Consider the following 18,430-nt stretch of genomic DNA (forward strand, 5'->3'; position numbering starts at 1 on the left):
CACCCACTAGATACCCCACTGATTCTACAATAATAGCATTAAAATATGTCATGAAAGGATATTGTCAACTAAGCGTGCTAGAAGATTGTGATAGTACTCTTGAGTTGGAACCCAACTCTCATCTCCAGGTCTTCCAAGGTATTCAGTGAACTCTTTAGTTAAGCACCTACAATACACAAAGAAAAAACACAATTTCAATATAACATAATATTTTATCCACTATATTATATATTGTACTCATTAGGTAAGCACCTGTATGCAAAAGTTTAAGGTCACCAACTCAGACAAATAATTTACATACATTCATATTCTAATTGTAACACAAATGACACATCAGCAATTTTTATTATTTGACTCAAAAAGCACATTCAAAATAAATAAATAAATAAATAAGAAAAAAAAAATAAAACAACAGATGAATAAAATGTAAAAATGTAATAATCTACATAATACAGGGTGATAAACAATATAACAGTACACATAATAACTGTATAACAACAGCTAAATTAGCCAGAAACGGTATGTTTGTCAATCCCTGATATTTATTTCCCTGAAATAAATTGCAACGTACCATCCTTGAGGTCGTATGTCTTTGAGGGAGCCCGTTATGGATCCAACCAGCTTCTTCTTCATCAGTGGACGATCTTTAACCTTCTTTTCATAGTAGTGGAGAGTATTGTACAGGTATGTGATAGGCCGATCTGGAATCAAACAAAAAACTGTTTTTGTCACATCCAACAGAAAATGATGCTCTGCTTTCATTTGAACCCAGAACCCTGGTATTGGAAGACCAGCACTTTAACCATGAAGTGCTTGTAAGTATATCTCTACTAATTATCTGTGTGAATGTTTGATAAGTTTCAAAATACATTCCTACCATGAAACTTGTAAAGAGATCCCAGATGGTCTAAGAGTGTCTCCAAAGATTTAGAGACAGGTGGTAATTCCAAGAAACGGTGAATAACAATATCAAAAACCTGGAATACAAAAAGAAAATAACTCAGACATAAAAACACTGCCAAAAGGGAACACTGATAAATAATTATATAATATATTATACTATTTCTATATTAAAATATGATTAAGTTCTTAACAAATTTTATGAGAAAAAAATGTGATGCACCCATATTTGGATGTAATATAACATCATCATGACTATATATGGGCACATCACACACATTTGTCACATGAAATTTGAGTGTGAACGGAGCTTAAAGCTTTGTCCATACTATGCAAACATGTGACAAATTTGTGTGATGTGCCCATCCATATATGGACATGATCCAGGACCCTGTGATTGGAAGGCAAGCACATTAACCACCAAGCTAGACAAACAACAAACATGTAAAAAAAAATTAAAAAACTGCTAACTTAATATAAAATTTATTTATTAAATTAGAAATTTTAAATCTTCTCACTACAAATCTGTCTACTCACAGTGAGGAATCGGAGACACACATTTACAAAATATGTCGGTAGGTACTTTGGTGGGGTTGGCATGGGTGTTCTTGTCGCCTCATACAGTCCTTCAAAAAAGAACTTCTCTGGAAATCTCTGCAACAGACACAGCATAAATGTAAATTATAAAAAGAGTATAAAATATAATTCTTTTTGCATACTATCTAGTTTTTTTGCATACAACTAAATCATTATTAGCAGCAGAACTCATTACTACCACAATAGAATATTAAAATATAAAATTTGCATTGATAAAAACAATGGTCATCAAATCATTAATGGTATTTAATTAATTTTAAAATGTTAATAAACATAGTAATAAAAATACAGATCACTCTACAATAAAAAGAATCATAGAAAATGCTTTGTTTGAAATTGTATTGTGTCTATTTAAATGTTATTGTACTGTATACTGTACTTTTCTAAAGATAAATACATGATGTCTTCTGTGTGGGTGTGTTTTTTTTTACAAAGGCTGTAAGAAAAGCTTTGTAAGACCAAAAAAAACACCAGTTTAATGGCAACATTTATAAATATTTAATAACATATTCAGCCTGCTTGGTAGAAATCTTCACAATAAAGAAAATATCACTCAACTCTATTTCAATAAAATAATCCTATATGATATATTAGGCTTGCTCACTAATCAATAATTTGTCGATACTACAAATTTGTTGATGCTGCAATTGCATCCGTTCTTCACCCACCCTTTCTTTCACTTACTTTTTATTTGTCTCTCCTCCATTGTATGGGTTTGTGTGTATAAGTATGATCAATATTTTGGTCTGTCTTATTATACATTTATTCATTATATACAGGCCTCACTCTAATTAAACACCTCCATTTTAAAGATCACCTCCACTTAAAGACAACATTTTAGTGTGGTCTCTAATTAAAATAAGTCTTTTATCTTTATTGTTCTAATTACAGACCAAAGCTTCTAAAGACCATGTAAATCCCAGTGCCAAAAATGGTCATTAATTAGAGGAAGACTTGCCACTATATATTGTGTAATCAGCGAGATTGAAAATTAGGTAATGGTAAGAAGAAAATGAAGAATGAAGACAACATTTAATAATTTCTTGACCTTTTCACCCTAAAACCTCTTTGTTATGTACTCATCCACTAAGAAGTATATATATATCCATTAATTAGGTTTTGCATAATTTTGTTAAAATAAGGATTTTCAAATTTCTGTAACCATAAAATTTGACCTTTCACTCTACAATTTAATCACTTCTCAAATTTATTATGACCCATTCATTAGTTTTTGCATAATCCTAACAAACAGATCGATAGCGGTGAATACATTACCTTTACCAAGATAAACTTGGCAAAGGTAAATAAAGAGCAGAGAAAATACATTTGTCATGCATCATCATAAAAAAAAAAATGACCTCTCACCTGGTTAAAGGAAACATGATGACTGTGCCAATCATTGTCCAGCCAATGGTCAGGTGAAAGTTTCACAAACTCTGAAACACGATTTCTAAACTCGTTTGGTTTCAAGAGAAGTAGCTGGATGATAAAGAAACACACCTGTGCCTCATTGCCTTCATGATTCCCCAAAGCCTAAGAGGGCAGAAATTAACATAAGTAGTTGGATGATACAAAAAAATAATAAATTTTGAGCATCACTGCCTTTATGATCCCCTAAATTAATTACTTTTGTGTTTCACTGACTCTTAAGAAGGCTTATTATTATTATTATGAGTAGCTGAATGATAAAGACCACACTTTATTTTTAATGAATTAGAAAGGCAATGGAACTAAATTTAAAATCTGATGAGGGCAGCATCATCATAAGTAGCTGAATGATCAGACCACACTTTATTTTTAATGAATTAGAAAGGCAATGGAAAAAAATCCTAAATCTGACGAGGGCAGTATCATCATAAGTCACTGGATGATAAAGTACACACTTCAGTTTCTTTGCCTTTGTGACATATCATTAAAAGAAGGTAGAAAAAAAAGACTGGATGAGGTCACAATATTCACCACTGTAATGAAAACAAAAACCTGTTAAAGCTGATGGCCACAACGAACGACAATATAATAATTGTTATTTGTTATCAACACATAAAACACAAGAGACAGATATAAAATTAAATTAATTTAACAATTACTATAAAAAAACACACAAGCAGAGTAAAATTGGATGAAAGGCATAAAATACAACAAATTGCCTTTCTAAAAAAGCATTCTAAAAACAAACACAAGAAAAAACAAAAGTAGAGAAAAAAAAAATGAAAAGAAACACAATTTGACATATTTGACGTTTGCTATGACAGATAAAAGTGGTAAAAACTGGCAACAGTTGTGTGGGTCTGTCAAGCTTACATTGAATAACGAAACAGGAAACACTAGGCACTTACCAAACTGAGAATAAGCCGGTCAAGGGTCACTACATTTAACTTCCAAACCAAATCATTGAGAGTTTCAATACACTGAGAAAAACCAAATTAATAACTATTAAATCATATAAATTCAATGGACTTTTTGGAGAGCAGCTCAGTCGGCTAAACTGGTGGTAGCCACTGTGTGTGTGTGAACCATGGAAAATCTTTGTTCCTGGTTCCATTCCTACCAGAAGCTGAACACTTTTTAGCATTTAGCAATTGGAAGGCAGCAGCATACAAGGAGAAAAAGAAGACTTTATATGATTTGTATTTCAATGAGCAATTCAGTCAGTATACAGGTTGCCCTCTATGAGACCTCTCCAATTAAAAAGACCATTTTTCTGTGGTTCCCATATTAACAAATGTTTTTTATCTTTAATATTGTAATTAGAGACTAAGGCTACATTCAGACTTCGAGATAAGCCAGGCTTAAGTTAAGCCCGACTCGAAGCTAAGCCCGGCTTAACTTTGGCAGGCGTTCAGACTAGCGGGATTAGCCAGGCGCGAGAATTTTCATAATAATGAACCGTAACATGTTTCAAAACATTGCTCGCGAAACGTACGCTCGCTCACAGCGTAAGTAATTGAATGCTGATTGGTCATTTTGTTACCCGAATTCAATGCAAGACCCCCCGCAAATATTAAAGCCTGGCTTAGAAAAGTTTAACACGGTGGCACGCCAGGCCTAGTTACTACACAGCCCGGCTTGAGATAAGCCACCTAGTTCAGACTGACAGGTGAATAAACCTGGTGGGTTGAGCCGGGTTTATCCACCTAGTCTGAACTAGGCCTAAAGCTGCTACATACCATGAAAACCCTAGTACCAAAAGTGGTCTTTAATTGGAGGGAGACTTGTATTCTAATTTCTAGGGTTTTGTATTTTAAATATTTAAAAAAAGTGTTTGTATATATTTTTACGTTGAAGTTCATGCCACTCACCTTATTCACATGTTGGCTCCCAACTGAGTTGGAAAATTCAAAGACTAGATAATCAGTGAACAGTCGAATATGCTTTGAAATCATTCGAGGTCCGATGTTTTCCAAGATCTTAATAATAACAGGACGCAGCTGGTCAGATTGTAACAACATTTTCCAGAGGACACTACAGTAAAGGAAAAAAACACAGCAAATGGATTAACAATTCAGAGCAGTGGCATTGTCAGTGAGGGGCAGAAAGACTTGAGCCTTCCCTTCGGACAGCCCAAGCATCCATGTCAGCCATGACTTGTTAAGAATAACATTAAAATTGAAAATATCATAAATTAAAATTATAAATTTAAATAGCTAAAACTAATACTGTCTAAACAGTCCCTGAGCTCTTAAAAATGACCATAATTGCCGAGTTTTCTCTAAGCACTAGAGGTCTGCACCTGGACTCCCAACAGGGTAGCACTCCTGAATCCTGATTTGTTGCAGGTCTTCTATCATTCTCCGCCAGATATTTTCAGACCCTCTGTCAGACAACATAAGCCTAAAGAATTTCAACTACACAAATCAAAATCGTTCACCCACATAATGATTATGCAATAAGGAAACATATAACATGCGCAGATAATATTATAACAGAATCAGATTGAAATTTCAGTGTTTAGTGAGGTACTTACCATAAAAACATTGGAGGCCGATTTTCAGCAGTGAAATGTTTAATAAGGTCGGCTTCATTGCTCATGGCTAAAGGTCAAAAGGGAATAGATATGATTTAAATATTTGGAGAAATCAATCAATAAAGGCAACTAATCAATCATTCCATCAATCAATCAATAAGTATTCTGTCAATAACCAACCAACAAATTAAACATCCAATCATTCAATCAATCAATCACTCAATCAATCAACTAATCATTTGACCATTCAATAAACCTACCAATCTCAATCAATCACCAATCAATAAATTGATCAATCTATCCATCCATCAATCAAGTAATCAATCAAACCAATCAATCAATTAATCAATCAACAAACACTTAATCAGTAAATTCATCAATAAACCATTTATTAAATTCTATAATATATAATAATCATTCACTAATCGTGTTGACAAAAAGTGCTGGAATGTCAACATTTTTGAAATCTATTTTATTGCACTTAACTAACCTTATATACTATACAGTATATCATGCTATGCTGTTATTTTCCCCATTTTCAATGTTCAAACAATTTTTAATAATTTGGTGATGTACTGCCTGAGAAATGACCAAAATCATAAACTTTGAAGGCTGATTTCTCAAATATTGTTCTTTAAACAGCTGTATGTTTAAACTTCTGTAACTTGATAATAAAATGTCTGATTTAAATGATTCTGTTACCATTTTATAGCTCTCACTTTACTGTTTAACCTTGTATTAATTACTAAAAATTAATTTCACCGATGAGTGACTGGTTTGGCTTGTATTTGCCAAATATCAACAATTTAAATAAAATAAAATTAATCCTACATTTCCAAACCCTGTACTCTTCATCAACGTTTCTCTTCAGTATAGACCTGTTTTCACTGTTGTAGGGATTCTGTTGAAAGAACTGGTTAAGCGCAGTAGGAAAACATTCCAGCGTGTGTTGTGCCCAGCTGTGTGGGGTGTTTGACATCAAATTTGATAGGATATCTTGACACCAATTACTTGACAGTGTTTCAGATCCTATATATAAATAATTAGAAAGAAAAGCACCTTAAGAAATACTAATCTCATTCCGAATTCACCTCCTACCAGGTACCCATTTATACTCCTGAAAGAAGAAAGGCAAATGCAGAAGAAGTGTCTTGCCCAAGTACAAAAACTATGTGATGAGCATCGGTCTTAGTTTCAATTAAAACAAAATTACCTAAAAATATTTGTGTAGTGTTATTACTGATAGACGGTACTGTATAATGCCCTTATAACCCAGTACTTACCTGTAATGTGCATGGCTCGTGCCAAAGACAGGACAAGGGCTCTGTTGAGTTCCTCTGAATCTTTTGACAGCAGTTGGTTTGGCTCAGTTAGGAAGCGTGACAGTTGGGGCTGCACCTCAGTACTTCCTAAGCCAGTGATAAGTTGAAGAGCAGTGCTTTCAATGCTAATAATGAAAAAAGTATATTTATGCAAGAACATAATAAATGATAACAACAATACTTCGTAATAATATTTATTATCATTAATTGATTTAGGCCGAAGACCAAAAATATGCCAAACAGCAAACTTAATCACTTTTAAAGTGGCATATCCCTTTAATATATCAAAAAATATAAACACAAGATGCTCCACATAAACTAAGTCTCATTTAAGAGGTTTGTAGTTCGAAGTGTTTAGGTCCTGAGATAAATTGTGTTACCGTGACAGGAATTGAACCTAGGACCCTGGGATTGGAAGGCAAACATCTTAACCACCAAGCTATTTAACTCCACTTAAATGATAAATATTAATAACAACAATAACAACTATACAGGGTACGCGTTTATAACAACAATAATAATAACCTAAAAACAACAACAATGACAATTATAATAATACAGGGTAAAATACTGGGTAATGCAATTAAATCACATTGAATATATAGTGCCTTCCAAAAAAATGTATCAAAAAATATGTAAATTCTGCATTGCAAAAATTTTACTAAGTAATGCAGTTCCTCAGCTATAAGCCCATCTCCTACTTTATGCCCAATTTTATGTACCAGCCTTTCCTCAGGCAAAAGCTCAGTGTATGACTTTAAAAAAAATTCTCATGAAAAAACATCAAATATTGGCTTTGAATAGGCATACAGTGCCTAAAAAAAAAATCATTTTTACTAAGGAGGGGATTCCTGGGTATAAGCCATCCCCCCTCACCCACCCCACAAAAAAAAAAAAAAATTGGGTCAATTTTGTGTTCAAGTGGGGTGGGCTTACACCAGATGAATTACAGTAATTTATACTTAATTATCATAGGTAAAGTATTTATAGTTATTGAAATTAAGTTAGCTAAATAATTACCATAAGTAAAGTTGATTCTGATTGGTTTGTGGCATGCTGTTGAATGCATGAAGTGACAACAGCAGCTGAATCCTGTATTGTGGTTGGACGTGATGAAGACGATAGCTAAACATCTCAAGCATGGTGTGTAGAATACCCCAGGCATAATGCTCCTTTATTGTCGATAATAACTGATCTAAAATCAAAGTAAAATTATAATTAGCAAAAATATTTTACTTTTTAACCATATTTCATCTAATGCAAAGTGGTACGATAAGGTAAGTTTTTTTAAAACTTCTTTAGCAAACCCACAGACCGCCAATAATGGTGATTACAAAATATATATATATATTTACGGCCATTGTTTTTATTTTGTCACAAGAAATGGAAATTTAAGAAAAAAATCCTTATTTTTATTTTTATTATGCCCTCCCCTGAAATCCAAAAAATAAGATATCAATATTTCTTCTTTAATTATATAAATTTAAAGCATTTATCAATCCCATTTACTTACACTGCTTACATTCATCAATCAAATAATGTAACATTTATATTTTCTCCTCCTCCTAGATGATTTTGGCAAAATCATTGATAAGAAAACAATATTTTATATTAATTTTTTTCCAGCAATATACTATAATGATATATAAATAAAAAAATATAAAATAAATCCACTAAACAAAGCATTAACCAAGTCTACTTAAAATTAACTTATGTATACATACTTATGTATCCTTTTATTCCGAGGGACTCTATCTCCATGTAGACGAGAAGCCTGCTGTAAGTCTCAATCAAGACGGCGGGTATGGAGTGTGTCATAGCCTGCTGGTGCTTAGCCATCTGCATTATCTTGGTCACAATACTATGTAGCAAACTGCAATTAAAAAAATGTTTGTCAATTTATATAATATGAAGCTTTCGATTTGTGCGACGACGCGACGCTAGAACGGAATCACTCATGCGTGACCGTCCTACCTGGCATCCTACGTTCTCTGCGTACGCAGATTTGCCCAAATTGCGTTCCAGAATCTACTCGATGAGGTGACCTTAACGTTCTTGCATGCACAGATGACTTTTACTGACGTCATTACATTCTATGTCTTACCGTCGTCGTGCAATCGAATGCTCCCTATTGATTAACTAAAGAGAACATCAGAAACAATCGACCACTTACAGCTTTTTGTGAGCATATAGATGTAAAAATATAAGGAAACAAAAGAAAAACAAACTAAACACATAGATTTTTTTTATTTAAAGCCCCAGTCCCTACAACCTTTTACCAAACACTTTTTTTTTTAATGAAATAACTGAAAACTTATTCTGACATATGTTAGAAGGATTTATAAGTATAAGAAATTTCTATTTTGACCGAATTTAGTTATTGCTTAAGATAAAAAACATACAAAATAAGACAAAAAATTGATTATTTCTGTAGAGGGCCAACAATTCATTTAAAACAATTAGATTCAATTTTTGAATAGGTCTCTTCAATTGGTTCAGAAATGAAGTAGCCACCCAAAACCGTAAACAAACTTTGGTTGTCTTAACACATACTGACTGTTAGCATGTATTTATTGCAGACTGTGTAAATACATTCAAACAATTTTTATTGTGTATTTATATTGGTTTACACCTACCTCATTTTAGCATGCACAGTGAGTGAGTCGAGGAGATTCATTGAGAGAGGCGTGGCAGGAGTGGTTTGTTGTTTTCCCGAAATAGCATCCACCAACACGCTCATTGGAAGGTTGAAGTACTCATTGTTTGTACTGTCTACAATTAAAAAAACAATACAAAGATGTTAGGTATTTGGCTGAGAGGTAATGTTCAGGCATCTTGGGCTGCGGTCCTCAGTTTAAACCTGGCCGATTAGAGTCGATCGCTCGGCTTTTCGAAGAATCCTTGCACAAGAGTTAGGCGAGACAGGGGGCATATTGGTACTGGCACCTGATTATGGCCACCACGGGTTACCAGGGGTCTAGCTGCAATTTTTAATTCCAAATAGAAAAATTTTGAATAATGTCTGCTATCAAAAACAACCAAAAATGTTAAATACAGTATTTGTTCTGTCTGCAATTTAAGAAAAAGAATAATTTCCATAATGAGACTCTGATTGAAGAGTTTCAAATATTTATAGACATTTTTCTATAAAAAGTCTTAAATTAATTACCTATTTAATTAAGACTAGACCTTAAGGTGCCACAGGAAGTTCATAAACATTTTTTTTGCTCTTAAATTGGCTTAGCAGGGGAATGTCTGGAGCAGAATAAAAAATAGAAGGGCTCAAAGATACCTTAGCCAGGGGCCTCAGGCCTCATTGTTATGCCACTGATTACCAGCCAATCTTAGGATCAGCAAAACTTACATGCATTGCAGAGAATAGCTACTCTATGCATTGGAAGATTCTTGCTGCTGTGGATTTGGTGGACAAATCTGAAGAGATAAAACAGTAGTGAATATATTTGTATATTAAACATTTAATATACAGCAATCATCATAGAGAGTGGGCATTGTATGTCTTGCCTATTGGTCCAATTAATAAGAGCTACTGCTTAATGAGAAGAGTTTAACTTTACTCAAAATGCTACATATGAGTAGAGGTATAACTTAAGAAATTACTCTATATACAGTTTAATGAGAGATGAATAGAGATGTAAATTAAGAACTTACTCAAGATGCTGCTTAATGAGTGGAGCTGAACTTACTCAAGATGCTACATATGAGTAGTGGTGTAAATTAAGAACATAATCAAATACACACAGCATAACAAGCGATGAGTATAGGTCTAAATTAAGAACTTACTCAAGCTACTGCTTAAAAAGTGAGGTGTTAATTAAGAACTTACTCAATATACTGCTCAATGAGTGATGAGTGGAGGTGTTAATTAAGAACTTACTCAAGATGCAGCTTAAGTGCTGGTGGTGTGGGTCGCTTGAGAGGTTCCTTCTGGGCTAAGTGAATCCAGATACAGGTGACAGCAAATTGTATCATGCAGTTTGAATTGTTGAAATCAGGGAGTGGCAGAGGCTGGTATCAGGTGAAATAAAATAGAAAAATCAAAATATCAATATTAATACTAATAGCTTGAATAAACACGAGTTAGATTCTGAGTCAACGTAGTGAAGCTGTGGCTTAATGGTTGTATTGCATGCCTTCAAATGATGAGGGCCTCGGTTCAATCAAATTTTTCTCATTACAAAAAAATATTCCACTCACAAATCTCATAGAATCACTTGCCTACTAATGGTTAGTATTTTTCAGAAGAACTTTCAAATAAAGAGAAAAGATAAATATTGACAACTTAAAACATTTTATAAATTACACAAATGTAAATATTGTTAAACAAAAATTACCTCTCGCTCTGGATACAACAGGTCAAAGAGGTTCAACACATTGAGGAAGTCAGACACAGGATTCTTTTTTATACTGCCAGACACTATCTGGAGCAAAACCCACATCAGATGATCTCGCCCTCTGCGTAGAGGATTCTTGCTTAACTGTTAAAATAAGTAACGAACGTGAGTTTTAGATTTGAGACAAAAAGTAATCGGGTGACAATATGATAATTATCTATGATGACACAACCTGCAAGAGAGCACGAATACCTTTTTGTTTAAATTTGCAACATATATAGTGAACAGCGCGCGAGATGTGAAAATGCATCGCAGTACAACTACCTGTTTTGATGCGTACACATACCTTACCTTTTGGTGGAGAGCTTCAACCATCTGAGGAAATCCAGCAAACTGGAAGAGGACAAAGAAGATGACCTGGCTGGATAGGTGGCGCCATAGCAGGTCGGTTGCCATGTCGTTCTCCATTTTTTCCATTGCGAGAATTAGCATATCTACCAACTGCTCCTCTAAAACTGTACATCTTTGCTTCTGCTGTTTAATCAAAGAGATAAATTGTATTATTAAATCAGTTAGTGGCGGTGCGAGTGAGGGTCAGGGGGACAATTCCAACCTGCTTATAAGAGTCCAATAATTTTTTTAAAGTACCTACCTGTTTATTGAGGTCTAGAATACTGCATATCATATCTCTTGAGTAAGGTTGTTCTAGAACATATCGCAAAAGACCTTTCTGGGGTTGAAGAAGTTCCTACAATAGATTTAAGAAAAGAGATTCTTATCTGATGTACTAAAGATAATGATTAATGATTATAACATTAAAAGCAATTTATAATAATAATCGGTAAAGGCAAAAGGAAAACCGGAGCACATCTTGTAAATGCAACTGATTCAACAGTTCAGAGCGATCCATTACAGCTTGAATAATTAAAATGTTTTGATCACAAAGTTAGAACAGAAATGTTTTGAATAGTTTTATCTATAAAGTTGTAGCTCCACTAATATTGGCATAAATATTTGCTACTTGTGACAGCGCGACTTACAAATTTATGAAGTACAGTAGATATCAAGAAACTTACCTTGTCATACGGAAGCATTCCTTTAAGTGGAAATCTCAAAGTCGACTGCTCTAATTTCCAAGCATTTCCAATTGAGCTTGAGTGACCAACAATTGGTAAGAGCTGTGAACGACCTGGTTTGGCAAAAGGTCAGAATATTAAATGAGAGAAGAAGTATAAAAGTAAAAAACTACATATGCTAAGCAGGGTTGTGCTGTAGAGAACTAAGGATGGGTGATAGACATTATAAGGTTGGGAATGGTGATAAAATTGGTAAAGTTATAAGAGTGGATTTTAAGGATGGAAAAGTGAGTTAATAAGACTAATTAATTATGAGACAAAATTTTGAATAGCAAATTACTTAAGGCTTCTGATAATTATATCCGCAATGCCACCAATGAAAAATTGTTAGTTTTTTTTTTCACTTTTAGTTCAATAAGATTGACAGTTGGTTTTAATTAGAACAGAATTCATGAGACACTGAAAAAACAGATATTCTTGAATTCTCCTCTTACCAGTAATGGATACCATTCTTGCTGTTTGCCTGAAACTGTCAACAAATCTAGCCAACACATCGCCAATCACCTAATGAACAAAAAAAAACAATTGCATAGGCATTAAGTTATAGCATGTGCATTAGACTTTGGGATGGAGGAAAGTTTTATAGCAATGATACTATATTAGATTTACAGTGAATTTAAGTTTATAACATGGAGTTATTTTTAGTATGGACAGACAGAAGATTATGGCATAGGCTTTAGCTTTTAGCATGGTGTTTTGACTTGACCGTGATGGGTGATATTATATACCATATACATAGATTCTAGGCATCTGATTGGTTAAGAAGCGAGCAATAACTTCAACCATCAATCTTATGATGCATTAGGTGGTTGAATAATACAGTAGTTCATTATTTTCTGGGGAAAAAGTACTATCACCCTAAATGACAGTACTTTTTTGCCTTGTTGCGATGTGTAATCTCTAGGCCACCACCTATAACATTACTTTGTAATTTATGACACGCACAGACGGCAAATGGGATGCAACCTCTACGACGCTGAGAGGCCTTTTGATCGCCTAGTCCTAGGAAGTAAGCCTAGGCCTATTTGGTGTGCACTCTTTCCATTGCTTTTTTTAGGTTGCGTGGAATCTATGTATGAGTTATATAAAACAAATATTGACTGCTCTAGATTCTCGAAATTTACAGCCCCTCTGTGATTTGGAGACCGTAGCCTATAGGCTACGTTCTCCACATCACCTCGGGGCAATAGATTTCACCATTCCCCTTAATATTTGTATACATATATATATATATATATATATTTGTATTTGTATGGACTTTTAGCATAGGTATTTTGTTTTTAGTTTGAACTTATTTGGAACATATATTTTAGCAGGGATATTTATCAGAACGGACTTAATTTTGTACAAAATTGCATTTTAGCAAAGGCAACATTAATACAAATATAACAGAATGATACCTTACCCAATGATTAGAATTTGGTTCTTCGGAAGCCGACTTCATGATTTCATTGACCGCAAAATAACTCGGCAGAAGACATGAATTCCGATCTAGGATTTGGTTAATAACCTGGACAATGAGAACAACACAATCAAAAGATGAAAGCAAAATATGTAAATTAATAAACTTTTGTTTAAAAATATTGAATATATACAGTTTTAAAGTAAACAATGAGTAATACTTTAATAATGACAAGGAATTGGAAAGGGGGTGACGCCCGTTGTCTGATGCCACAACGGGGTTGTCAGACAAAAAATACTACTTTGCTTGTTCAAACAAAGTGATTGTGATTAGCAATTTCTAATACTGCACAATAAAGCACAAATTTGGGCCATCCTAAACTATAAAATCTCTCCCACCAGGAACTTTATTCCAGACAAAGACCAGGGCCCTAGGTGGCCCTTGATTCGCACCCGTTTTCGAACGATTTCTAAAGTCACCACTGCACCAGGCTATAGCTTAACTACTTGAGGGATATCCGCAATTGAACTAGTAAAGTATGCTGGCCCGTGCCCCTTGCATATATGATTTGCGCATAATATGGGCATGATTAAATCAAATCATATATCGTTATATGTGGCAAAGACAAGCCAAACCAGTCACTCGCCGCAAATCGTGTTTCAGAGATAATGACCAAAACATGCTGGAATGTCAAAATTGTTGAAATCTTTTTAATTGCACTAAACTAACATTTACATCTATACATCAAGCTATGCTGTTATTTTCCCTATTTTCAATGTTAAAACAACAATTTTTAACAATTTGGTGAGGGTTTCTGCCTGAGAAATGCCGAAATCATAAACTATAAAATCTCTCCCACCAGGAACTTTATTCCAGACAAAGACCAAGGCCCTAGGTGGCCCTTGATTCACACCCTTTTTTCGGACAATTTCTAAAGTCACCACTGCACCAAGCTATAGCTTAACTACTTGAGGGATATCCGCAATTGAACTAGTAATTTAAGTATGCTGGCCCGTCCCCCTTGTATATATGATTTGCGCATAATATGGGCATGACTAAATCAAATCATATCTTTATATGTGGCAAAGACAAGCCAAACCAGTCACTCGCCGCAAATCGTGTTTCAGAGATAATGACCAAAACATGCTGGAACATCAAAATTGTTTAAATATTTTTTATTGCACTAAACTAACATTTACATCTATACATCATGCTATGCTGTTATTACCCTATTTTCAATGTTGAAACAAACATTTTTAACAATTTGATGAGGGTTTCTGCCTGAGAAATGCCCGAAATCATAACCTTTGAAGGCTGACTTCTCAAATATCTTTCTTCTCTATGTTTAAACACTTGTAACTTCATAAGGAAATGTTGGATTTAAATGATTCTGAAATTATCTGTCATAATAAAATTTGATATTAAATGTTGACGTAGCTTAGGTAGAGGTCACCATCAGATGGAACATAATCCAGATACCTTCAATAGAGAATCCAATTTCTTGAATGTGGATATATTAATATTGGTCGGAATCGTCAAAGTCTTATCCAAAATAACCTTCCATAGATCACGGCAGCCCTTTGGATGGAACAGAATAACAAAACATGTTAAACTATATCAAGTCATGTGTAATTAGGTAAGTTAATATTTGTATACCTAATATATCCAATTTCAAGTACTACGTACCTTGTAATCAATGAAAACAATAATTTTCTTGATAACCAAGAAAGTTTGACTCCAAGTGTCTGTATTCCTGTAGTCTAGCTTGTCAGATAGCAGCAGCTCTTCACAGATCAACCTTAAACAATACACACAGGTTGTTACTACTGTATGTATATGCATACATGCATGCAATTTTTGTAAGACACAGAGCAAATTTACTGATAATTATAAAGGAGCAATTAACAAAATCACACAGTTACTAATACTAGCAAGCTCAATATTACTCTTATCCTGTCTACTACATTTAAAACTAAACTCAAGCTTTCATGGTAACAATCATTTTTATTTAATGTCACCAACATAGCCAAAAATATCATAGGAGTGCTGTTATTCCCTCCCCGACGTGCCATCGCACTGAATACTCATTACGTTCCCAAACACTTGCAAACAAAATTTCCAAGTGATTCAGGTGGGAACCGAACCCACAACCTCCAGTTACATAGCCTGGTGTCATAACCACTAGACCACCAAGATTGCGCTTAGTGAGTAATGTTGGGAAAAACCTCACTCCTATGATATTTTTCTGATGCAAACACACATTGAAATAACGCAACATGGACAAGTATATCATTATATTATTTACAACTGGATGAAAAGACTTACTTGGCAGGAATAACCTTCTTTTCAGCTGCGTTTGCCAGCAGGTCACACAACAACTTAACTCTTTTTGGTGCACGTTGCCCATGGAGAGTCTTTATGTAATATTGCAGAGCTGCTTTCTGAGCTTCCTGGGTAAGAAATTTGGAAGTAATTATTACAATGTCGGTGTAAGCCAGTATTAAGTTTATCAGACAATGAATGGTTTTAATGCGATTACCTCAGGTGGTCTATGCTTGTCTAATTAGGGAAAATTCACCTCCCATCCCCACCGATACCAGCACTGCATAGAGAGTAAACATCTTTCACCTTATCATATACATTTTTATAAAATTGCTTTAAAAATTATTTCAAATATATCTACTGTATAATCTTTAAACCACTCAACCAAATGAATGGTTTACTCTATGCCAAAAAGTTATTTAAAAATGTTTATAATATGTGTATGTTACCACTGAAGGGATGGCATCTTTCCAAAATCGAAGGAAAGACTCATTGCAGCAGATAATCTTGTTGTTTTCTTCTTCCGCAGAGTATAAGATAAATCTGAAAATATAAAATTATAATCATCCTATGCACCATTTATAATTTTTACTTTTCTTACTTTTTTACGTAAAGGTAAAGGTATGGAATATTAACCTGAATGGCTCATAGGGGTGGACTAACTTTAACTTCTCCCGAAAGGGTCACTTCACGTCCGATCAATTGCAGAGAGGTGTACACTTTCATCTGTCCACAACGACAGGGGCGGGATAGACCAGTACATCGGGGCTACTCTCTACTCTTCTCAAAGGATGTAATGGGTGCACATAAGCCAATTGTGTACACTGGCCTATGGGTAAGAGTCTTTATCCGAGAAGACTTGGGTACAGCAACTCAAACCCAGCATTAAGGAGTGAGATTCACACCTGTGCCAATGATATTGCAGGTTGCATGTCAATCAAGTACTTACTCACCCAAGTCTGTAGCACCCAGTCAGCCTGAGATCATTCTCCCATCCAAGTACTAATTGGGCCCAATTTTGGTTAAATTGATCGGACGAGAAGAGGTGTTTTTAAAGCTGGAGCTAGTGCCATGTACAATTCATTAATTCTAATTGTTTTTAAAGTACTTTTTGTTTGCAAATAGTGCATTGACAGCAAGGACCATTAAAGTACACACAAATCAAAGTGTTTAGATATCTAGTCTACAGAGAAACTGCAAAAAAAGAAAACCCCTTCTTAATATAGTATGATTCTTACCCACTGAAGGCTTCTTCTACTGATGTAGTTATCTGAAATATATAACAAAATGAATTATATCTAAATAAACTGTAAAATAATGAAAATAATTTCTTATTTTACTTTCAAACAAAAGTCGATGTTCCACCAAAGATATATAGTTCCTTAAATAAATCACTGAATGAGTGGAGGTTAATTTTAAAGACTTAGCTTCTTGTTATTAAGATGCTTGCCTTCCAATCCATGAGTTCATATCCTATCAATAGCCATAAGTAACAGAAAATCAGAGAGCCAAACTCACCAAGATGTCATTTAGAATTGACTGTAGTGTATCCTCCATGGTCATAATTCTAAAAAATGAAATGTATTATTTTTAGTGTTAGCTGATTATTCAATGAATGTCTGATGCTATAACTTAAAGTATGGAGCAGTCAGCATTTCAGAAAATAGGGGCCGATTTCTGCGCAGATTTTGCTGAAAATTAGTCTTTGACCTAATCTTAGTATATAACCATATTAACAGTATCCTTGCGATTTTCCACTCAAATTTAGATATCATCCAGGCAATTAAAATACTCCAGTATGGTACCATCAACTGGAGAAGGCAAGTAAAAAGTAGGCGCATTTATTATTGCCTCAACAAATATGTTTTACTACTAGTGGTACCAATTTGGTGGAATGGTGGGACTAGCCCCTAAGCCTAGCTTAGTACTGTAGGCCCAGTACTAAAAACAAGTTTGAATTTAAAAAAAAAAAAGATAGGAATATTAATATTAAGAGCATAAAGGTGCAGGCCTGCGCTTTTAGGCCTATCCTCCTAGGCCTAGGCCTTTCTTGGAGGTTGTGCCAACCTGCTTTCAGTGTGCAACCATTTCCAAGAATAGCAAAGGGTATTCAGAGGCCTAGGTCTTTATTTAGCAAAAATAAACTAGGCCAAGGCCTACAGCCAACAACTCCCTGGCCTAGGCCTAGCTAAGCTACGTTCTTTCGTTCATGCCTTACCCGACTTGTCCGTACTGCACGCTGTCGAGGAAGGTTGGGTTGGCTGCTCCAAACTGTTGGCTGGGCTAGCCTAGGCCTAGCATATATGCCTAGATAATTGTTGTAAGGAGTGGGCTTATGTGCTGCAGTTGGACATCACGACATTCAACTTAACCAAGTTTTAGGGCACTTGGCAATAATACAATCCGTAACATAATAAATAACAACAAACGCATGA

The 18,430-nt window shown here is 34.6% G+C and overlaps 1 protein-coding gene across 1 annotated transcript in view; it reads right to left on the reverse strand.

Annotated features, from left to right (window-relative positions):
* Positions 1–17,562, reverse strand: part of LOC117120401 (mediator of RNA polymerase II transcription subunit 23-like) — a gene marked incomplete at its 5' end in the record, with an annotated part of 24,292 nt that extends 6,730 nt beyond the window's left edge. Inside the window, 27 exon segments of the mRNA XM_033265449.1 lie at positions 63–166; positions 572–701; positions 878–977; positions 1,438–1,554; positions 2,863–3,030; positions 3,834–3,905; positions 4,797–4,959; positions 5,462–5,528; positions 6,293–6,490; positions 6,745–6,908; positions 7,804–7,978; positions 8,508–8,656; positions 9,420–9,555; positions 10,148–10,215; positions 10,679–10,809; positions 11,136–11,279; positions 11,487–11,669; positions 11,788–11,883; positions 12,212–12,324; positions 12,706–12,775; positions 13,677–13,781; positions 15,153–15,251; positions 15,360–15,471; positions 15,999–16,123; positions 16,445–16,538; positions 17,234–17,265; positions 17,514–17,562. Coding sequence (XP_033121340.1) covers positions 63–166; positions 572–701; positions 878–977; positions 1,438–1,554; positions 2,863–3,030; positions 3,834–3,905; positions 4,797–4,959; positions 5,462–5,528; positions 6,293–6,490; positions 6,745–6,908; positions 7,804–7,978; positions 8,508–8,656; positions 9,420–9,555; positions 10,148–10,215; positions 10,679–10,809; positions 11,136–11,279; positions 11,487–11,669; positions 11,788–11,883; positions 12,212–12,324; positions 12,706–12,775; positions 13,677–13,781; positions 15,153–15,251; positions 15,360–15,471; positions 15,999–16,123; positions 16,445–16,538; positions 17,234–17,265; positions 17,514–17,558 — 3,160 coding nt within the window.
* Between the last annotated feature and the right edge of the window lie 868 nt (positions 17,563–18,430).

Source organism: Anneissia japonica, unplaced genomic scaffold, assembly GCF_011630105.1.
Source record: "Anneissia japonica isolate Jap-2015-1 unplaced genomic scaffold, ASM1163010v1 scaffold250_len512249_cov173, whole genome shotgun sequence".
NCBI lineage: Eukaryota > Metazoa > Echinodermata > Crinoidea > Comatulida > Comatulidae > Anneissia > Anneissia japonica.